Below are 23,172 nucleotides of genomic sequence, written 5' to 3' on the forward strand. Positions count from 1 at the left end.
TTTTTTTTGAGGTAGGGTCTCACTCTAGCTCAGACTGACCTGGAATTAACTATGTAGTCTCAGGGTGGCCTTGACCTCACAGGGATCCTCCAACCTCTGCTTCCCGAGTGCTGGGATTAAAGGCGTGCACCAGCACGTCCGGTCTCTTTTGGTTTTTTAAAGCAGGGTTTCACTCTAGTTACAACATGACACTCACTATGTAGTCCTGTCTCAACTTCCCAAGTGCACTAGTGTGCCCAGTTCTGACATAGATTTATCATTTACTCCAAATGGACTAGAAAATCGGACTTGGAGAGGTTTAGTGACTTGTCCCCATAGTTGAATGAAACCCCTTTCTGCCCTGTCACTTTCCCTAGAAAAGCACAAAGACTAACTAAAATATTTGCATTTTTGCAAGTTAAAATTGTTCAACTGATGGTCGTGTTTGAGCAAAGGAGAAATGAGATTCAAAAGGTGACGTTGCAGTGGCTAGTGATGAAGAGTCAGCTGCCCCATGGACTCTTGGTTGTAGACTGTGTCCTGGGCTGTCCTAAGGGGATGCTGTGTTTAATGAATCTTAGTTGAAAAATGAAAAAATTCTGGACAGTTACTTCCCTGCAGAGAACCTAAGAGCTGAGTCACACTCCAGAACCTGCAGTAGTGGGGCAGGCTACTGAAGTCAGAAATGCTTGTTGGAGCAGGACGTGGTGGCGCCCGCCTTTAATCCCAGCACTCGGGAGGCAGAGATAGGAGGATCACCATGAGTTCAAGGCCAGCCTGAGACTACAGAGTTAATTCCAGGTCAGCCTGGACCAGAGTAAGACCCTACCTTGAAAAACCAAAAAAAAAAAGAAAAGAAAAGCTTGTAGGTGCCCTTCACCTAGGATCTATCAATCAGTGCCTTTGCCTCCTAGCAGAAAGCTAAAGGAGGGGGTGAGGATGTGGGGCCTTTTCTGGTTTTCAGTTTCTAGAGAAAAGGTGTTTGCATTCAAGTGATTAGGGCTTTTGTGTCATTAGCTGAAAATGTCAGGTAGAGAAATGGAGATTTTTCATTAAAGTAGAGAAGCAGCCTTCACAAGTGACTAGAGAAAATGACAGATGAGTCAAACAGCTTCAAGAGAAGTGGATCAGAAGTGAGAGCTGGACCTGGGGATGAGGTCAGCAGAACCATGCAGACAGAAAAGAAACTAGTTGCTTTTACCCCAGAGGATGGCCTCAGGTGTGTTTAAATCATCAGTTCCCAAATGTGAGTGCAGTCAGAACCACCTGCAAAGTAACTGCATAGATAACTGCGTCCTTTCCCTGGAAGTTCTGATTCAGGAGATCAGGGATGGGGTCGGAGAATTTACATTTCTAGCAAATTTAGTGTGGTTCTAATGCTGCTGGTTTGGAGGTCACCCATAAGAACCATGCAGACAGTGGTTTTCAGCAGATGTTAAACTCTCTGGAGAGGTAGAGGATAAGGATGCTTACTATAATGCACAGTTTGGCCCCTGGCAACAAGGCAATCCTGCCTAAAACATCAGAAATAGGGAGTTTAGAGATAAGGACTATATCTGGGATAGAGAAGTGTGAGGGTGGGAGGTGGGGTACCCTGGATGACTGTGAATATATGAGACCTATAGAGAACAAGCTATTAGCCACCTCCGGACATATCTGAGGTCACTACTGACCATTTATTCTCTCGTGTAGAGGGAGCCAGGGCCAGGTTAAACATTTTCCTGCTGCTCATTTTCACATTTTCAGTTATTTATTTATTAATGTCTATGGATTGTGGACATTAAAAAAAAAGTATAGCTGGGTGTGGTGGAACACACCTTTAATCCCAGCACTCGGGAGGCAGAGGTAGGAGGATTGCCATGAGTTCGAGGCCACTCTGAGATTCCATGGTGAATTCCAGGTCAGCCTGGGCTAGAGTGAGACCCTACCTTGCAAAAACAAAACAAAACAAAACAAAAATATAGATTGGAGAGATGGCTTAGCGGTTAAGGTGCTTACCTATGAAGCGTAGGACCCGGGTTTGGCTCTCCAGAACCCACATAAGCCAGATGCACATGGTGGTACATATGTTTGGAGTTTGTTTGCAGTGGCTAGAGATCCTTGTGTGCCCATTATTTCTCTCTCTCTCATAAATAAATGGCCTCTAGCCACTGCAAACAAACTCCAGACACATGTATCGCCATGTGCATCTAGCTTACATGGGTTCTGGGGAATTGCACCAGGGTTGTTTGGCCTTGATGTTAAGCACCTTAATGGCTAACCCATCTCTCCAGCCCAGACAGGACATTTTATTGTTCACTTTAACAGTACAGTGAAATTTCTTTTGAAAATGTATAAATAACCATTGGGGCTGGAGAGATGGCTCAGTGGTTAAGGTATTTGATTGTGAAGCCTAAGGACCTAGTTTTGATTCTCCACATCCCACATAAGCCAAATGCATGTAGTTGTGCAAGTGTCTGGAGTTTGTTTGCAGAGGCTAAAGTCCCTGGCATACCCATTCTCTCTCTCATCAATAAATTAATCAATAAATAAATGAGCTGGGCATGGTGGTGCATGCCTTTAATCCAAGCACTTGAGAGGCAGAGGTAGGAGGATCACTGTGACTTTGAGGCCACCCTGAGAATACAGAGTGATTTCCAGGTCAGCCTGGACTAGAGTGAAACCGTACCTCGAAAAAAACTAAAATAAAATAAAACATAAATAAGTAAATAAATGAAAATATTAAACAAAAATGTGTAACCAGATTGAGCAGGGTTGCTTGTATCTGTAATTCTAGTACTTGGGAGGTTGTGGCAAGAGGAATGCAATGAGTTCATGGCCAGCTTGGGCTCCACTGTAAAATGCTACCTAAATAAAAAAATAGGCTGGGTGTGGTGACACATGTCTTTAATCCCAGCAGTTGGGAGGCAAAGGTAGGAGGATTGTCATGAGTTCAATGACAACCTGAGACTACAGAGCGAATTTCAGGTCAGCCTGGGCTAGAGTGGGACCCTATCTGAAAAAAACTAAAAAGATCTGGGCATGGTGGTGCATGCCTTTAATCCCAGTACTTGGGAGGCAGAAGTAGGAGGATAGCCGAGAGTTCAGGTCACCCTGAGACTACATAGTGAATTCCAGGCCAGCCTGGGCTAGAAGGAGACCCTACCTCAACCCCCTTCCAAAAAAAGGAAAAATGAAAAAATAAAATAAAAAAATAGGGGCTGGAGAGATGGTTAATGGTTAAGGCACTTAGTTGCAAAGCCTAAGGTCCTAGGTTTAATTCCCCAGTACCACATACAGCAAGATGCACAAGGAGGGGCACATGTATCTAGAGTTGATTTGCAGGGGCTAGAGACCTTGGTATGCCCACTTTTAAAATTTTTAAATATTTATTTATTTGTTTGTTTGTTTTTTGGTTTTTTAAGGTAGATTCTTACTCCAGCCCATGCTGACCTGGAATTCATTCTGTAGTCTCAGGGTGGCCTCGAACTCACGGCAATCCTCCTACCTCTGCCTCCTGAGTGCTGGGATTAAAGGTATGCGCCACCTTGCCTGGTTTTGGTATGCCCATTGTTTTCCCTCTCTTTCTGCCTCTTTCTCTCCCCTCTTCCTCAAATAAATAAATAAATAAAATATTAAAAAATAAAGAAAAAGCCGGGCGTGGTGGCGCACGCCTTTAATCCCAGCACTCGGGAGGCAGAGGTAGGAGGATCGCCGTGAGTTCAAGGCCACCCTGAGACTACAGAGTTAATTCCAGGTCAGCCTGGACCAGAGTGAGACCCTACCTTGAAAAACCAAAAAAAAAAAAAAAAAGAAAAAGTGTGACCATAATCTTTTACTGACGTAAGGAGAAGGATTTTTGTTTTCTCTTAATTTTAGTTGTAGGGGGGGGGGGTCAGTGGTGCTCATTGGCCAGGCAGGCTAGAAGTGGTGTGAGAGTTTGAGGATCTGGGCTGGGGATAACATCATGCCGAGCAGATTAATCCCTTCCCATCTGGGTGATTTTCTGATGTAATCTTTACTTTGAACTGAGGACTGGATAGACCTGGAAGCTGAGGGGCTGACTACTCAGAAAATGTCAGCTTAGCGGCTGTCGAGCAGGTGCGCTTGGAGAGGCTTTTCAGCACAAAAGCAGTATACAATAGTCTGTAAGAGCATTGATGTTGGTACCAGAAGCCCTGGGTTGGAATCCCAGATCCACCACTCAATACTAGTGTAACTTCAGGCAAATGACATGACATTGTGTCTGTGTTTCCTTATCTCGGAAATGGGGATAATAATACTGTTTACTCATTGGATTGTTTGAGGATTCAATATATTGTTGTGCCTGGAATATAGTAAGGACATAATGTTAGCTGTCATCATCATTATCATCATCATCCTGTATAGAGAGGAATGATAATAATGAAACATCTCAACAAAAGAATTAAAGAGGATTTACTGATTTGAAAGTGCATAATGTGATTTCAAGGTTTCAATCCCATACACTGGACAGTATTGAAGGCTGTGGAACAAATGAGCTTAGTCTTGAATTTTGAATTTAAGTGATTTCTTTCTTTTTTCTTTTCTTTTCCTTTTTTTTTTTTGAGATAGTCTTACTGTAAAGCCCTGGCTGACCTAGAGTTTGCTGTCAAATACTGAACTTTTCAAGGGTAGGGTCTTACTGTAGCCCAGACTGTCATGGGACCCTGTAGTTCTGGGCTGGCCTTAACTCATAGTGATTCTCCTACTTCTACCTCCCAAGAGCTAAAATTAAGGGCACATGTGCTACCATGCCTGGACACTTTTTTGTTTTGTTTTTTTGAGGTAGGGTTTCACTCTAGTCCAGGCTGACCTGGAATTCACTATGTAGTCTTAGGGTGGCCTTGAACTCATGGCGATTCTCCTGCCTCTGCCTCCTGAGTGCTGGGATTAAAGTCGTGTACCACCACCCCCACCCCCATCCTTTTTTATTTATTTACTTTTTGTTTATTTTTATTTTTTTATTTGAGAGCAACAGACAAAGAGAGAAAGAGGCAGATAGAGAGAGACAGAGATTGGGTACCCCAGGGCCTTCAGCCGCTGCAAACGAACTCCAGACATGAGTGTCCCCTTGTGCATCTGGCTAACATGGGTCTTGGGGGATCAAGCCTTGGACTGGGGTCCTTAGGCTTCACAGGCAAGCGCTTAACCGCTAAGCCATCTCTCCAGTCCCCCTTTCTCTTTTTTGATACTGGTCTTACTGTATGTTCCTGGCTGATCTTGATCTTGAACTCATAGGGTCAAGTACCTTAGCCTCCTACATAATTTAGAAATATGCCTCCACTGTGCTTGGCATGAATTTGAGATTAATGATTATGCAGCTACAAAGCAATGGAATAAGTAATGCCATATGATGTAATGCATTTGACCAGAACTAATAGAGCTGTACATTAAGAACAAAGATGAGGGTGCGACCAGAGAAACTCACAGAAGGTGTAACTTACTCTATACGTGGAACATTTTCCCTAATATGTTTATTTATTCATTTGCAAGCAGTGAGAGCTAGAGAGACGACAGTGAATGGGCACACCAGGGCTGCTAGCCACTGCAAACAAACTGTAGATGCATGCATCACGTTGTTCATCTGGCTTTACGTGGGTACTGGAGAATCGAACTCAGGTTGATAGGCTTTGCAGACAAGTGCCTTAACCACTAAGACATCTCTCCAGCCCATATACATGGCATGTTGTACATGTTCTTACTTTATTTTTAAAAATTATTTGTTTATACAATGATTGAGATGAGGAGGTAATATGATGGAGAATGGAATCTCAAAGGGGAAAATGTCAGGGGGGAATTACCATGGGATTTTTTTTATAATCATGAAAAATGTTAATAAAAATTAAAAAAAAATATTTATTAGAGACAGAGGGAGAGATTGAGAGAGAGAGAGAGAGAGAGAGAGAGAGAGAGAGAGAGAGAGAGAATGGGCATGCTGGGGCCTCCAGCCACTGCAAACAAGCTTCAGATGTTTACGTGGGACCTGCAGAATCGACCCTGCATCCTTAACCACTAAGCCGTCTCTCCAGCCCTACTTCTTTTTTTTTTTTTTGAGGTAGGGTTTCACTGTGGTAGTTCAGGCTGACCTGGAATTCACTAAGTAGTCTCACAGTGGCCTCGAACTCACGGCTATCCTTCTACCTCTGTCTCCCAAGTGCTGGGATTAAAGGCGTGCACCATCACACCCGCCTTACTTCATTTTTATAGGCAATATTATTCCCATTTTAAAGATAAGTAGCCAGTGAAATTTCATAGTAGTTAGTGGATTAATTAGCATTAGAATCCATCCATCTACTTATCCATTTAATGAGGTTTGTTTTTTTTAAATAAGTTTTTGTGTCACAGACATAGCAACATTGAAATAAAGATAGGTTTCTTATAACCTGTGATGAATAACCTTCTCCATTATCAGCCTCCTCCACCACCAATTTAACATTACTAAGTTGGTGACCCTGCATTGACAAACCATTATCGCCTAAAGTCCATTAGTCTCCTGTTGCTATTGTATGTTGTATGAGTTGGGGAAATACTCCATGTCTACCTTTACAGTAAGTTTCACATACAGTATTGTACACAGATTTTCACTGTCCTAGTCCAAGGGGCATTTGTTATTTGTCTGCTTAGGGCTGGGCACTGTGATGGGTGGTAATGATTAGGAGGGGAATTGAACTTGTTCCTGTCCAAGTGGTGATTGAGCCTAGGCCTACGTGTCTGAAGGTCCAAGCTGTTTCCATTGCAGCAGTATGTTTCTAAAAAGTTGAATAGAAGAAAAAAAAGGTGATATTTCTGCTGTCACCAGTCTTCTGAAAGCCTTTTAAAAACATGAATGGAAGTCATACCAGGATGGCAGGAAGTTAGCATCTTAAAGAACAATCTTCCTGGTTGGCAAGCAGGATGAGAAAGGCTGTGCTGTCATCCTTTCTAGGTTCTTTCAGAACTGGAGGAGCTGTTAGCTCCTGGGGTCAGCTCTGCTGAGAAAATCAGAAGGCTGAGAGAATGCCAAGTAACAACTCTGCATTGCAATACCCGCCTCTTCTTTGCTATCTCTGTTTTCTCTCTTTGGCCATTCATTATCCTAGTGTTTATTCGTCAGGGTTCTCTGTAGCTCTGAACTAGCAGCTGCACACTAAGATCACTGGACCCAGCTTATCTCTGCTCTAGTTTTAGTAGCTTCTAACCTAAGACAGACACATTGGTATCATTAAAGATTTTGACTGTACATATGGCCCATCCACCAATACGAACACAACCCATCTGTTCAAGTTGCAGTTTCTAAGATAGAACTGGGGAACCTCTCCCCCTGTGCCCACACCTGGTTCTTTGCTTTCTTCTTGTTTTTATCCTCCCTCATCCAGACCTCCCAGGAGTTTGTGGAGAAATTAACCAAACGGCTCAAAAGACATCCTGAGGAGACTGGAGGATTCCAGGAGGCACCACTGGCCTATGATGCCATCTGGGCCTTGGCATTAGCCCTGAACAAGACATCTGGAGGAGGAGGCCGTTCAGGTGTGCGCCTGGAAGACTTCAACTACAACAACCAGACCATCACCGACCAGATCTACCGGGCCATGAACTCCTCATCTTTTGAGGGTGTTTCTGTGAGTTATAGCATCCTCCTCCATTGACAGGAATGTCCTGAAAGGGTGTCTAGAAATGCGTGTTCCTAGCTCTCTCAGTTATTTCTCTGTAGAAGTCTGCCTTAGCTGGGTGTGGTGTACTCTGGAGTCCGAGGTGGGAGAATGGCCATGGATTTGCAACCAGCCAGGCTACATACAGAGTGAGTTTCAGTTCAGCCAGACTTGAGTGAGACTATGCCTCAAAAACAAAGCTTGACATGGTGATGCATGCCTTTAATCCCAGCAGTTGGGAGGCAGAGGCAGGAGGATCACTGTGAGTTTGAGGTCATTCTGAGACTACATAGTGAATTCTAGGTCAGCCTGGGCTAGAGTGAGACCCTACCTTGAACAACCAAACCAAACCAAACCAAACCAAAACAAAACAAAAAAAAGTCTTCTTAGACTATGAAAGAAGAGTTCTTTTTTTGGGTGGGGGGTTCGAGGTGTGGTCTCACTGTAGCCCAGGCTGACCTGAAATTCACTAGGTAATCTCAGGGTGGCCTGTAACTCATGGCAATCCTCCTACCTCTGCCTCCCAACTGCTGGGATTAAAGGCGTGTGCCACCACGCCTGGCAATTTTTTTTTTTTTTTAAGCAAACACTCTTTATTTTTATTTATTTATTTGAGAGAAAGGGGGAGCGAGAGGGGGAGAGAGAAAATGGGCATGCTAGGGCCTCCAGCCACTGCGAACGAACTCTAGACACATGCGCCTCCTTGTGCATCTGGCTAACGTGGGTCCTGGGAAATCAGACTTGGGGGGTCCTTTGGCTTTGCAGGCAAATGCCTTAACTGGTAAGCCATCCCTCCAGCTCAAAAGAGGGGTTCTTAAACCAGAAAAATCCCACAAAAGATGACACCCCCCCCAAAAAAAATCACTGTGTTCTAGTATTTTTAAAATCTGTCCAGGCGTTTATGGGTTAGATGAAAATTGTAGGGTTTTAAAGGAGGAAACAACCAGAGAATTCATCTTCTTATCTTTAAAGTGGGGAAATTAGTGTCCAGTGGTACTTGGTAATTTGCTTTGGTCACACAGCTAGAAGCTAGGCCTCCTGGAACTGTGGTGATTTTTTTCTTCCCCATTCAAATCTCACGGGTGAAGTTTCCTCTCAAAAAAGGAATAATGTTTCTAGAATCTAGGGTATGGGCATCTGGGGTGTGTCCTATATGCAGGCAAATTCCATAAATAGCATTCATTCAGAAGCTCAATTACATCAAACACAGAAGGATTCAAAGTCCTTGATGTTCTCTTTTCGTTCCCACTTTTATCCCCTCTGCCTCCCCATGCTTCTCCCCTTAGGGCCACGTGGTGTTTGATGCCAGCGGCTCCCGGATGGCATGGACACTTATTGAACAACTGCAGGGTGAGCATGGGGGTGGCGAAGGTGGGGGCAGGCTGGGGCTGGGCTGACGTTACTTGGGAGGAGAAAGCCCAGAGACTCAATAATTCCGCCTGATGCCTCCCCTCCTGTCCTTCCTTTAACTGAGTTCATGAAGCTTTTAAATAATAATAAAAAGCATAGACATGAGTGGGTCTCTTGCAATGGTTCTGTTCTTTCAGAGGGGCATGCAGGTTAAAAACAAGTGTCCTATCTTCCCAGTGGCTTCCATTTTAGTTTGAGAAATTATCTCTTCTTTTTCCTTCCTTTCTTCTTTCCCTCTCTGCCTCCCTCCCTCCTTCCTTTCTCCTTCCCTCTTTCTTTCTCTCCCTCCGTCCCTCTTTCTTTCTTTCTCTTTCTTTTTTGTTGAGGTAGGGTCTCACTGTAGCCCAGGCTGACCTGGAATTCACTGTGTAGTCTCAGGCTGATCTTGCATTCACAGTGATCCTCCTACTTCTGCCTGCCAAGTGCTGGGATTAAAGCCATGCACCACCATGCCTGCCTGCCTTTCTCCCTCCCTTCCTTCCTCTTTTCTTTTTTGGTCTGAAGTAGGGTCTACAGATATGGCAGAACACACCTTTAATTACAGCACTTGGGAAACAGGTAGGAGGATCACTGTGAGTTTGAGATTAGCTTGTCCTGTGTGAAACCCTACCTACCTAGTTAAGAACAAAACATATACACACCCAAGGAGAGAGGGGTGAGTAAAGAAAGCCTGCTATCTTTTAAGGGACTGTGCTGAATTTCTTGCTATGTAAAAATGTTAGTCCTATAGTGTGTATAGTTGGGCTTTTCTAGATTGCATTTTCTATGACTTAGCATACAGAAATTTCAGAACTTCAGTGAATTAATGTTTTAACACCACTCCATTCTTTCTTTCTTGTGGCTTGGCCAAGAGACCCGTTTCTTGGCCTCCTGTGAAAAGTTTTTTTCTTCCCTTCTGCACCCCACATCCTCTCAGCTCTTTGTATACAGTACAAGTGGGAATGGATTTCAGCCAGGGCAGAATGGGTGGGGTTGGTGTTTAGAAGAAAACCTGAATTAACTGGACTGTTCTAGAAGAAACATCTTAGGAGTGACTGAATTTCACTTAGTGGCTCTTTAAGAGGGAGATGTAACTTATCCAAAGCATTAGAACCCGAACCAAAGAGACATTTCTAAAATTAAAGTAACTTGGAAAATAGATTCTGTGATTCTGTCCATCACAAGAGACAAAAATAGTTTAAAGCTTTCAAAGTCAGAATCAAAGTGAGAGACATGTTGCTGAGAGAGGTGTGAGGCAGTGGAATAGGTGGCAGACATACAGTGGTGCCTCTCTCTTTGAGGAGCTTTAAGCACTTAGAGTTATTATGGTCTTTCTTACTTGAGCTGCCTTGGGAACCTCCTTGTATCACTTTTGGTTAGGTTGCTGAGTACTTCCACGTAGCCTTGAACTGCTTATGTGAAGTGACATTAGATGCAAACAATGGGGACTGTGGAGATAGCTTAGTGGGTAATGTGCTTGCTGTGAAAATATAGGACCTGAGTTCAGATTCCCAGGACCCATGTAAATGCTAGACTAAGTGGGACATGCTTGTAATCTCACCCCTCCAATGGTGAGGTTGGGTTTGGAGACGTGAGAATTCCTGATGGGCCATCTAGGCTGGCATATGTAGCTGTAAGCAATAAGAGTCTCTGCCTCAAACAAGGTAGAAGGCAAGGGCCAACACTGGAAGCTGTCCTCTGACCTCTGCATGTGCCGTGGCATGTACACACCTGAACACACTCATGTACAAAGATTGAAAAAAAAAATAGATGTAAGCCGGGCGTGGTGGCACATGCCTTTAATCCCAGCACTCGGGAGGCAGAGGTAGGAGGATCACCATGAGTTTGAGGCCTGCCTGAGACTACATAGTGAATTCCAGGTCAGCCTGGGATAGAGTGAGACCCTACCTCGAAAAAACAAACAAAAATAGATGCAACCATGGAAAGAAGCTGGAGAGAAGTGGGGATATGCCTGGGATGGCTTTTCTTTCACCCGTGACTACTACTATTGTCATCTGCTCAGGTGGCAGCTACAAAAAGATTGGTTACTATGACAGCACCAAGGATGATCTTTCCTGGTCCAAAACAGATAAGTGGATTGGTAAGTCTGCCCTTCACACTTCTGGGTAATGAAGGAAAATTGTTACATTGAATGAGGGTGGGTGCTTTAGGTTGAAATGGCTAGGAAAATTGAGAGCAAGCATGACCACCATCCAAGTGGGGAGGGGTGTTAAGTTTATTTGAAGAAGTACTAGGAATTAGGTTTATCCCCCTCCCCCCAAGGTAGGGTCTCACTCTAGCCCAGACTGACCTGGAACTCACTCTAGTCCAGGCTGGCCTCAAAGTCATAATGATCCTCCTACCTCTGCCTCCTGAAGTGCTGGGATGAAAGGCACCTGTCTGGCTTTCCTGTTTGTTTTTAATAGTATTGCTTTGGTGTCTAGAGATTAAAGGCAGGGATAGAGTGGGTAGGAAATGAAACTCCATTTGAGTTTCTAGTTGTTCTGGTACCTTGATATGTCTAAACCAGTGACTTCAAGCCTAGAGCCATCTGGCTTTGTCAGGGAAAAACAGTTGTTTAACTATAAGAGGCAAAATTTCATCACTGTCACTGGCTACCATGTGCTTTCTTTCAAAGTGTTTGTTTTTACTATTTTAAAGATTTTTTTTTATTTGCAAAGACAGAGAGATGGGGGCTGAGGGAGAGTGATTCACCCAGCTCCAGGGTCTCTTTAAACTGCAAACAAACTCCAAACACATGCACTACTTTATGTATCAGGCTTTATGAGGATATTGGGAAATTGAACCCATTCTGGCACACTTTGCAAGAAATACCATTTTAACTGCTGAGCCATGTTTTTAGCCCCCTAAAGTTTTTATTTTTATTTTTACTTATTTATTTTTTGTTTTTTTGAGGTAGGGTCTCATGTTTGCCCAGGCTGACTTGGAATTCACTATGTAGTCTCAGGGTGGCCTTGAACTCATAGTGATCCTCCTACCTCTGCCTCCTGGGTGCAGGGATGAAAGGCATGTGCCACTGTACCCAGCAATAGCAATTATTTTTTGGAGTGCTTGATGGTGTAGATGACAGGAGGTGGTAAAGATACTGGAGGTAAGCCAAAGGAAGTCCCTACTGATAAAGATGGCTCACCACCTGGAGAATGTGAGGTCATGTGGCTGTTGGGATCAGCTACTGCCTCCTTTGTCCAGAGACGCGTTGTAATTCCCCACACTGTTGGAGTTTTATTTACTGGTTTATTTTTTTTTTGAGACAGGCCCTAATTCTATAGTCCACATTGGCCTCAAAGTTGTGACAATCTTCCTGCCTCCTGAGTGCTACAATTTCCCAGTAAGCCACCATGTCTGGCTATGCTTTACTTTTTATTTATTTTAGCTTAAATTAGGGCAATGTTCTAAATGCTTCATGCCTAAATTAGCTTTTTCTGAAGTGAAGCAAATTAAATTTTTAATAGGTTTGATAATTTGAACATCCCCTTAATAAAAACTACAAAAAATATTTGGAAAAAAAATCACACCATCAGGTTTAAGCTTTATGTTTACTTTTGTGTGTTTTGCCTGAGGTTAGAAAACCATACTTGGTACTTCGGGGCTCTTTTGGTTTTCTGCTTCTGTAATTGTCCTTTTTACTTTAAAAAAAAAAAAAAAAATATATATATATATATATATATATATATATTATTTACTTATTGAGAGAAAGGGGGGGAGGGAGGGAGGGAGGGAAAGAATGGGAGTGCCAGGGCCTCCAGCCAGAGCAACCGAACTCTAAATGCATGCGCCCCCTTGTCCATTTGGCTTACATGGGACCTGGGGAACCGAACCGGTGTCCTTTGGCTTTCCTTGCAAATGCTTTAACCACTAAGCCATCTTCTCCAGCCCTCCTTTTTACTTTTGATGGGGTGATAGGTGACTTCTTAAGGGTTGTTTCTCAGGTGCCCCCTTCTTTCATCTCCCATTTTCCTTTGTGATAAGAAAAACAGAAAAATAGAAAAACCAAACAATCACAGAATGAAACTTTCAGCACCCATCCTATCTTTTAGGTTCATTTCCAGTTGCTTTCCAAGGTCCTCAGTGTCAGTGAGCATTCTTTCTTCCTGCCACAGCCCCTCAGTGCATTGGGATCTCATGTCCTTAGCCAGACAGTATTGACTGGCAGTTTGTCATTTGTCCCATTCTCCTATCCTGCCTTCATTCAACTGTCCACCTTCCTTTCTCTCTTTCCCCTCCTCTTCCCTGTATCATGCAGGAGGGGCTCCCCCAGCTGACCAGACCTTGGTCATCAAGACCTTCCGCTTCCTGTCACAGAAACTTTTTATCTCCGTCTCGGTTCTCTCCAGCCTGGGCATTGTCCTTGCTGTTGTCTGCCTGTCCTTTAATATCTACAACTCCCATGTCCGGTAAGTTTCTCCTCTGACCAGATCTTTGTCTTGGCTGCCTCTCTGAGGTACTGATCATGTTTTATTTATTTTTGGTTTTTCGAAGTAGGGTCTTACTTTAGTCCAGGCAGACCTGGAATTCACTAGGTAGTCTCAGGGTGGCCTTGAACTCATGGTGATCCTCCAACTTCTGCCTCCCAAGTGCTGGGATTAAAGGTGTGTGCCACTACGCCTGCTGTATTTTTTATTGGCTGTTTGAGGTAGGGTCTTACTGTTGCCTAGGCTGACCTGAAATTCACTATGTAGCCTCAGGCTGGCCTTACTCAGAGTCTTAGGTTTTAAATAGGGTATTCCAGTGGGGCCCTATGCAGAGTAAGCTCTCTGTAGTGCCATCCCCAGCCTTATGGTTGAGCCATGCTGCCTGAAAGGCTCTGCTGCCTGCTCCAAACTTGTCTCCTTTAGTCTGTGGCTCTGAAGGTGGTGGGGTCAGACTGTTGCATGGCATTAGGAGAGTTGAGCTTTCCTGGAGGAAAGGAGTAATTATAATTTTCTCCCTCTCCCACTCTCTCTACCTTTGCCCTAGTTATATCCAGAACTCCCAGCCCAACCTGAACAATCTGACTGCTGTGGGCTGTTCATTGGCATTGGCTGCTGTCTTCCCCCTTGGCCTGGATGGTTACCACATCGGAATCGGCCAGTTCCCTTTTGTCTGCCAGGTGAGGAGGTCGTCGGCTTAGACCTTGCAGAATGAGGCTCTTCCAGCCCTCTCAGGAGCACCTTCCCTGCCTCTGTTTCTCTTATATTCCTCATAGACCCCTGTCTTTGTCCCTTTCTGGTCTCCAGACCTTTTCTATTCTGTAGTTCATTTGCCAACCCCAAGGTTGCCATGGCATGCCTTGCAGAAAAAAGGAAGGAGGTACTGAAGACAAAGGAAGGGGGTCTGCACAAAGAACCCCTGAACAATGGTGGCTTGTCTGTGGTGTAGGGGCTGAGAAATAGCTGCAGGCTTTCTGTGGGAGCTTTGGTTAGGGTTAGGAGAGATAAAGGCAGAAGGTAAGAGACAGCTGGGGGAAGGGACACCATCACACAAAGAGGAGAGCTTCTGGGACTTATGGTGCATGGAAGTTTCTGAGACTGTAGGGAAAGGCTGACTTCAAGGTTATATTTGAATGTTTCTTTATTACACCCACTATTCCCCAGATTCTGCCCACTGTTGCTCTTTCCTCTGCCATGTTCTTGTTCTGATCATGCATTGCACACACACATTTGCACATATATGCACATGCGTTCTGTTCCAGTGAGATTTACGTGCTGAAGGAGAGGCATGCAGCTCACTGCAGGGTGAGGGTGTCAGAATACATCTATACAAAGTGTTTGGGCGCAGAGAAAGGAAGTAGTTTTTAGGCTGTGTTTGGATGGTCCTCAGAAGGAGGTGGTGTATGCACATTGAAGGATGAATAAGACCCATTAGCTAGAGAATAGAGGAAGGTTCTCCCAAGACAGTGGGAGCACATGTGGCTAACAAAGGCATGAAAGAGTGGGTGAGTATTTCAGCTTGGCTGGGGAACCCAGTTGGCAGTGCCTGAGAGATAAGCTGGAATGGGTAGATGTACCATGTCTTGTCACATTTGGAGGTGTGCAGGTGGTAACCTGTAGGCACTGGGCATGATCAAGAGGATTTAGCAAGATTACCTTGATGGTCAAAGAGGGGAGGGAAGAATGGGTGACTTCAGAGCTTCCATCCTCCCTTGCTCATCTGTTCTTTTTTTTTTTTTAAACATATTTTATTTATTTATTTGAGAAGGGGGAGTGAGGGAGGGAGAGGACGGGTGCATCAGTGGCTGTAGCCACTGGATACAGAATCCAGATGCATACCACCACCTTGTGCATCTGGCTTTACATGGGTCCTGGGGAATTGAGCCTGGGTCCCTCAGCTTTGCAGGCAAATGCCTTAACCACTAAGCCATATCTCCAGACCTTGTTCATCTGTTCTGCCTCTGTTTTCATCTGCTCCCTGCTCACACTACCTCCTATGGCCCTACTCATCCTGGCCTCAGCCCCACGTGCTCCTCTGCTCTCTCTTCCCTTCTAGGCCCGTCTCTGGCTCTTGGGCCTGGGCTTTAGTCTGGGCTATGGCTCTATGTTCACCAAGATCTGGTGGGTTCACACAGTCTTCACAAAGAAGGAGGAGAAGAAAGAGTGGAGGAAGGTGAGCTGTTTCCCTAGGTCCCAGCTTCTGCTCCTTGGCTCCTGGCATTCCTCCTGACCTGACTTTGTTGGATATCTACTCAGACCTTAGAGCCCTGGAAGCTATATGCCACAGTGGGCCTGCTAGTGGGCATGGACATCCTTACTCTCGCCATCTGGCAGATTGTGGACCCTTTGCATCGGACTATTGAGGTATCACCAAGAGGCAGAGCTGGAGTGAGGAGGCCGGGCGGGCTCTCTGCCCATGGTGTGCTCGTGGCTGTTTGTAGTCTTGCAGTGAGAGACAGAGGAGAGGGGAGTGTTTTCTGGCCTTCTGCAAAAAAACTTACTTCACTGATAATTTTGTCCATGTATATAAGATATTTTGGTCATATTCACCCCCCAGTACCTTCTTGTTTCACTTCTGTTGATCCCCTTTCCATATTCTCACTTTTACTGTGATTATTTGTGTGTGCATGAAAGAGAGAAAGAGAGAGAAAGTGTGTCCCTTTCAGTTTCATTAGGGTTGCTTGCATGACCATGGGTGGTCATGCAACTTACCAGTGGCTTCACCACTGGAGAAAATGTCTCCCCTTCCCCAGCAACCATTAATTGCAATATCTCTATTAGAAGTTCTGTCTTTTCCCAATGGAGCTTCAACCAAGGGTTCTGAATTCATCTAAGAAAGGAAATGGTGGGAATCAAGGAGGATGTGTACTCTTTAGGCACCAGGGAAAATGGGGAACAAGTGCTTCTAGCATGCTTAGAAGAATATTCCTAGGCCTGGAATAAGATTGGCATCAGTACTGAGGGTATCAGGAAAAAAGTGGCAGGGCTCCTGGTTAAGAGGGCAGAGCTACAGAGGACTGTAGAAGTGTACAGTCCTCTCTTTTGTCCATTTTCTCTTTCAGACTTTTGCCAAAGAGGAACCAAAAGAAGACATAGATGTCTCCATTCTGCCCCAGCTGGAGCACTGCAGCTCGAAGAAGATGAACACTTGGCTTGGTGTGTGTGATGTGGGTGAGAGGAGGGGAGTAACAGATAGAAGCAGGAGAGGTGGCCGATGGCAGTGTGTTTGAGGGGAGAAGGATCTTTCAGGTAGAAAATAGTTCAATGCAGTTTGAATGTGTCTCTTTGTTGTTGCAGTACACTTTTATAAGGATAGAGGAGCTTTTGCCTTTTGGTGTGAATGGGGTGTTCAGCAGAGGGACTGGTGGGAATGACCCACACTATCTGTCTGGTTAGCACTCTAGAGTTAGAGGTCATTTGATGTAAGGTCATGAGTTTAAGCTACCTTCAGCCTGATGAACATTTCTCTGATCTACATGATACGTGATCTACACCCTCAGCCTGGAAATCCGTGTTCCCACCTGGAGCGGGAAGGGTGAGACACTGTATGTGGCCTCTATTGGACTATTTCCAGTTGCCCCAGGGAGGGTGTGTTAGGTCCAAGGGGCTGTAATGGAGAAGAGGGATTTGTTTTCACTGAGGAGCTACAAAAAGCAATTGTGAGAAAAGGGCAAGGAGGACAAAGGTTGAATGAGGAGCAGGAAAGTCCTTATTGCCTCACTGACCCTTTCTTGTCATTCTAGGCATTTTCTATGGTTACAAGGGACTACTGTTGCTTCTGGGAATTTTTCTTGCTTATGAGACCAAGAGTGTATCCACTGAGAAGATCAATGACCACAGAGCTGTGGGCATGGCCATCTACAATGTTGCAGTAAGTTCCTTGGACATTGGCATTGGTTCTGTAGGCGGACTATGGTACCCCAAAGTGTTGGAATAGGAGAATCAGGGGTCAATTTGTTAATGTCTGATTTATAGTTATTCTGTGACTTCATAGGGAGATATCTGTTCACCCCTCATAGAATACCATGACAGACCAGAGAAATAATTCCACCCAAATATAGCTTACTTGACCAATGAGTTTACTGGGGTTACTGACTTAGGGGTTTCTACATCATCTAAAAGTCCATCCCAGGGCTGGGGAGATGACTTTGTGGTTAAAGGTGCTTGCTTGCAAAGCCTGCCATCCTGGGTTCAATTCTCCATGTAAAACCATATGCATAAAGTGGCACATGCATATGGAGTTTGTCTGCAGTTGTGTGAAGCCCTGGCATACCCTTTCTCTCTTTGAATAATTTTATTTTTTCACTTGCAAGCAGAGATAATACAGAGTGTGAGAGAAAGACAGAGAGAATGGACACATCTGGGCCTTTACCTACTGCAAACCAACTCCAGATATATGTGCCACTTTGTGCATATGGCTTATGTGGGTACTGGGCACTGGAACCCAGGTCGTTAGGCTTTGCAGGCAAGTACCTTAAGCACCTTAAGAACTGAGAAATCTTTCCAGCCCTCTATTTTTTTTTTTAATGTAAGGTCTCACTCTAGCGCAGGCTGACCTGGAATTCACTATGTAGTTTCAGGGTGGCCATGAACTCACGGTGATCCTCCTACCTCTGCCTCCCAAGTGCTGGGATTAAAGCCGTGCACCACCATGCTCTGCAGCCCTCTATTTTTTATATATTTATTTGCAAACAGAGAGAATGGGTATACTAGGGCCTCTGACTGCTGCAGATGAACTCCAGATGCATGCACTGCCTTGTTCATCTGGCTTTATATGGCACTGGGTAATTGAACCTGGAACATTAGGCTCTGCAGGCAAGCACCTTAACTGCTGAGCCATCTTTCTAGTCTCTCCCCTTTTTTCGAGATAGGGTCTCACTCTGGCTCAGGCTGACCTGGAATTCACCATGTAATGTCAGGGTGGCCTCGAACTCACAGCAATCCTCCTACCTCTGCCTCCCAAGTGCTGGGATTAAAGGTGTGCACCAGCATGCCTGGCTTTTTTTGTATTTTTGAGGTAAGGTCTCACTGTAGCGCAAGCTGACCTCGAACTCACTATGTAGTCTGAAGGTGGCCTCGAACTCACTATGTAGTCTGAAGGTGGCCTCGAACTCATGGCAATCCTCCTACCTTAGCCTCCTGAGTGCTGGGATTAAAGGTGTGCACCACCATACCGGCCTTTTTTTTTGAGGTAGGGCCTTACTCTAGCCCAGGCTGACCTGGAATTCACTATGGAGTCTCAGGCTTATCTTGAACTCTCAGCAACACTCCCACCTTTGCCTCCCTGAGTGCTAGGATTAAAGGCGTGCGCCCTCACACCCTGCTTTTTTTTTTTTTTTAAGGTGGGGTCTTGCTCTAGCCCAGGTTGACCAGGAATTCACTCAGTAGTCTTAGGCTGGCCTTGAACTCACAGCAGTCCTCCTACCTCTGCCTCCTGAGTGCTGGGATTAAAGTCATGTGCTGCCATGCCCAGTGTTCTCTCTCTCTCTTTTGAAAATAAATAAAGTTAAAAGCTCACCCCAGCATGGGCAATGACCCATGAAAGCTGCATGCCTGGATCTCCATGAACAGCTGGCGGGCAGCGCCACAGGAGAGTCTACTATTCCCCAGCAATTAGCTACTGCTTACAACTCTGAGGAGGGGGCTTGTGAGTTATAACTGTCCTGAGTTTAGCCTGCCTCCTCCTTCCTAGACTTAATGCTTCAATTTGGAGGAAATAGCTGCATAAAAGTTTAGGAAGCTAACTGTCTTAGGTCATGAATTTTCTTGAAGTCGGTAGTAGTCCTCAGGAAGCAAGTGGATTTGTTACATTGCTTGTCCATGGTTGAGGGATGGAATCTGGATGGTGGTCACAAGCCCTGCACCCACCTGAGCAGCGGCCCTGAGTCTCCCCAACACTCTGTCTCCCCAGGTCCTGTGTCTCATCACTGCCCCTGTCACCATGATTCTCTCCAGCCAGCAGGATGCGGCCTTTGCCTTTGCCTCTCTTGCTATCGTGTTCTCCTCCTACATTACTCTGGTTGTGCTTTTTGTGCCCAAGGTGAGGCCTAGCTCTCCTCCAGCCCTCTTTTCCCAAAACTGTTCCTAGCCCTTCCCTACATCCTTATCTCCCTAGTTCACTTGTTTTGGCCTATCTTTCCCTACTCCATCCCACCATCTTTACCACGGACCCGGTCCCTGCTTGGACACTCCATGCCCAAACGTTTGTTCCCAGATGCGCAGGCTGATCACCCGAGGGGAGTGGCAGTCTGAGGCACAGGACACCATGAAGACAGGATCATCCACCAACAACAATGAGGAAGAGAAGTCCCGGCTATTGGAAAAGGAGAACCGTGAGCTAGAAAAGATCATTGCTGAGGTATGAGGGTGAGGGCGCGATGTGCTGAGGGCAAGAGTTCAGGAGGCCCAGGCCTTATGGAGGACTATCGGAAGTCAAGCCAAGACTATAAAACCTGGAAGGGCATGACATGAGTGAAGGGAGCAGGACAGGGAAGGGGTAAAGGCTGAGCAAGATTCCGTCCTAGCTGAAATCTAAAATCCACCCTGAGGAGCTGGCAGAGGCTCTGAGTGGGAATGGTAGATTCCACCCTCCTGAGGAAAGGGGGCAGCCACGGGCCAGGCAGTAGTCACGCCTGTAGCAGCAATAATTATAGCCGCTGGGTTTGGCACGTACCTACTGCAGGGGGTGTCTGGGTAGCTGCCCATGTGTTCACTGTGCCCTAGGCTGTAATTAGGGGCCTGTGCAATTCCAGAGAGGAGGGTGTTCCAACTGGGTTGATGTCAATCTCGTGGCCTATTGGATGGAATCTGTGTGCACTGATTCTTCTCTCCATTTTCTCCTTTTGTTTTTAATTTTTCTCTATTCCCCTGATCTCTCTCCTCTTGGTACTCTTACGTTTTGTGGCTGTTGTTGTTCTTTTCGTGATTTCTTTCCTCTCAACTTACCTTATACCCTCCGTGTCCTACCATTCTTCACTTTCCTTCTTCCCACTCCCACGGCCTCCCTTTCTCTATCCCAATTGTGTTTCTTCCTCAGAAAGAGGAGCGTGTCTCAGAACTGCGCCACCAGCTCCAGTCCCGGCAGCAGCTCCGCTCCAGACGCCACCCCCCAACACCTCCAGATCCCTCTGGGGGCCTTCCCAGGGGACCTTCTGAACCCCCTGACCGGCTTAGCTGTGATGGGAGTCGAGTCCATTTGCTTTATAAGTGAAGGACTGTCAGGTCGAGGCACTAGGGGAGGGAGGAAAGGGTATTGGGAAAGGGTGGGGAACTGGGAGGAAGCAGGGGATCCCTATCTCCCCTGGGAAGAACATGCGGTCCAGTCCCACCTCTTGTAAATACATGTCCCTCTGTGAGTCCTGGAGTTGTAGGGGTCTCTAATACTCTGGGAAGTAGACTGTTTTTTCTCATTCATATAATTTTATATCACTGCTTCATAGTTTAGTTTGTACCTTGCTTGATGCTGCTCACTCATAACTCCTCAGCAGCTCACTACATCTTTCTCCACACTGTGCCTGTTACCATGCCAACGCTTACAGCTTCCATCTGTAGGTGTCATCCCACACATGTTCTTTCCACTTGAGCATGGGCCTCTCAGTTTCTCACCATCAGAATCTCCCTACATCCTACTTGCCCTTCTATACATCCCCATGTTTTTGCTTTTTCTAGGGATTAATTTTTCTCACCAGGACTCATACTTCCCAGCACATGTTCATCCTCCCCTGTCCTGTGCCAGTCAGCTGTGGTCCTGGGCTTGCCTGATTTTCCTGTGTGTTTTTTCAAGAAGTCACTTTGCTCCCTTAATACCTCATATCCATAACTGTGTATGCCCTCAAGACCATGGGTATTCCCTGCAGTGTGATTGGGTACGCATGCGTGGTTTGTCTATCATGTTGGGCCATGACTTTCCCACTTAGACCTATCCATGTCTGTTTTCTGTGCATACCTCCATGAACATTGTGCACACTCTTCCTTTTGCACTTTCAGTTCAGAGTGTGTGTGTGTGTATTTGTATTTGTTTTTGAGACTGGATCTTTCTATGTAACCCTGAGTGGTCTTGAAGTCATAGCAGTCTTGACTGCCTCAGCCTCCGAATTATAATTGTGTGCCTGATTTAGATCATTGTATTTTTTCAACAGTCATGTGTACCTACCCTGCACATTGTTAAACATTTTCACCCAGTTCATGTTTGCTGGGCCATCACGTTCTCTCCTCAGCATGCACAATTTCTGCTCAAGCATTTTCCTCTCTCCTGTGCACTCATATACCAACCTCAATCTGCACTCACAATCGTCTTTTCCCAAGACGACTTTCTTTCTTTTCATTTCACTTGTATCTTTCTGTTTTTTTTTTTGGTGGGGGGGTGGTGGTGGGAACTAATGGAAAGTAAATGAGAGCCGATTTTAGGCTGCTTCCAGTGGACAATGGGCAAGAATACTGGCCAAAGGAATGCATCTCTGGCTGTTGGAATGGACAGATTGGACTGATGGGGCAGGAGACAGCATCCCTTTCACACTGCCGTGTCTCTGGGGGAAGGATTTCCCCTAATCTCAATAAATAAACTGTGTAACTCAGTACCTCACCCTTTACTGTCAACATAGTGGGCTCCAGGCCAGGGAGGGAGACCCAGGGCTCCATGTTAATGGATGAGCTTTGAAGAGGAGAAGTATTTTATTTTTCCATGAAGGGCTCAGCAGGACAAAGCAGGATTAGTATTATTATTTGTAGTGGTGGTGCATGCCTATAATTCCAGCATTTGGGAGGCTGAGTTAAGTGTATCTCTGAGTTTGATACTACATAGTGAAGCCCAAGTCAGCTTGGCTAGAGTCAGACTCTACCTTGAAAAATAAAAGCAAACCAACAAAAAGTGTAGACTCGGACTTCCAGCATGTCAGGCACATGGAAAATTATTTCCTTTTTTTGTGAAGATGAGAATAATGATAAGCACACAGTTCTCCATAGGGTGGATGCAAGGGCAGGTTACTCTGGTGCCTAGCTCTTGCTTGGTCCATGGTGTCTGCTGGGCATTAGCCTCTGTCACTGCTGCCTTCTGGATTCCCTGACAGAGGTAGGTGCATACTGGGATCCTGGAGCAGATGACTGAGCAGATAGGAGGACTCTCATTCCTCAGGAAAAACAAAGAGCAATAAGAGAATGGCAGCTTCCAGGTATTGAATGAGGTCCAAACTGAAAAATCTTTGTCTATAGTACTGTTCTGGGCAGCTTGGGAAAACCTTTTTTTTTTTCCCCCCCTGAGGTAGGGTCTCACTGTAGCTCAGGCTGACCTCAAACTCACAGTGATCCTCCTATCTCTACCTCCCATGTAGTGCTAGGATTAAAGGTGTATGCCACCATGCCCAGCTTGGGAAGAAGTTGATCAAGATGAAAGTTTGAAAGTCCAGGAGGGGGGAAAAAGCCGTGGGATTTTATATCTTTGTGTCCTTTTGAAGATGTGCAGTTTTCAAGCTCAGTTTTCCAACACCTTTACACTGGTCACTGGTTATTTTTTATTTTTTTGACAAAACTTTCAGGGGATGGATGGGACCTGTCATTTCTTTCTTATAGGTTAAATCTCAGGCTGGCATTTGAAAACATTGCACTGTGATTATCCACCTTGGAACAATTGGACTTAATTTGAGTTTCCCTTCTATCCTGGGTGGAATGTTCTCAGGGGAAGGTGAAGAGGCCTGTGGAGTTGAGAAGCCTGCAGTGTTGAAAATGAACAGTTGGCTTCAGAAATAGCAACT

At 45.3% G+C, this 23,172-nt stretch overlaps 1 protein-coding gene across 2 annotated transcripts in view; it reads left to right on the top strand.

Moving 5' to 3' along the window:
• The window catches only part of Gabbr1 (gamma-aminobutyric acid type B receptor subunit 1), a 35,122-nt gene extending 13,123 nt beyond the window's left edge, over nt 1-21,999 (top strand). Inside the window, exons 12-23 of one of the 2 annotated variants that reach the window (XM_045156089.1) lie at nt 7,335-7,577; nt 8,894-8,957; nt 11,020-11,097; nt 13,261-13,411; nt 13,974-14,106; nt 15,483-15,599; nt 15,683-15,790; nt 16,489-16,582; nt 17,170-17,297; nt 19,338-19,466; nt 19,641-19,784; nt 20,463-21,999. In XM_045156089.1, the coding sequence (XP_045012024.1) occupies nt 7,335-7,577; nt 8,894-8,957; nt 11,020-11,097; nt 13,261-13,411; nt 13,974-14,106; nt 15,483-15,599; nt 15,683-15,790; nt 16,489-16,582; nt 17,170-17,297; nt 19,338-19,466; nt 19,641-19,784; nt 20,463-20,636 (1,563 nt within the window). In that variant the 3' untranslated portion in view covers nt 20,637-21,999. The remainder of the gene's footprint in view (nt 1-7,334; nt 7,578-8,893; nt 8,958-11,019; nt 11,098-13,260; nt 13,412-13,973; nt 14,107-15,482; nt 15,600-15,682; nt 15,791-16,488; nt 16,583-17,169; nt 17,298-19,337; nt 19,467-19,640; nt 19,785-20,462) is intronic. The other variant, XM_045156090.1, reaches the window with a different exon arrangement.
• Nucleotides 22,000-23,172: the final 1,173 nt, after the last annotated feature.

The sequence above is a fragment of the Jaculus jaculus genome, chromosome 8, assembly GCF_020740685.1.
Source record: "Jaculus jaculus isolate mJacJac1 chromosome 8, mJacJac1.mat.Y.cur, whole genome shotgun sequence".
In the NCBI taxonomy this organism is placed as follows: Eukaryota; Metazoa; Chordata; class Mammalia; order Rodentia; family Dipodidae; genus Jaculus; species Jaculus jaculus.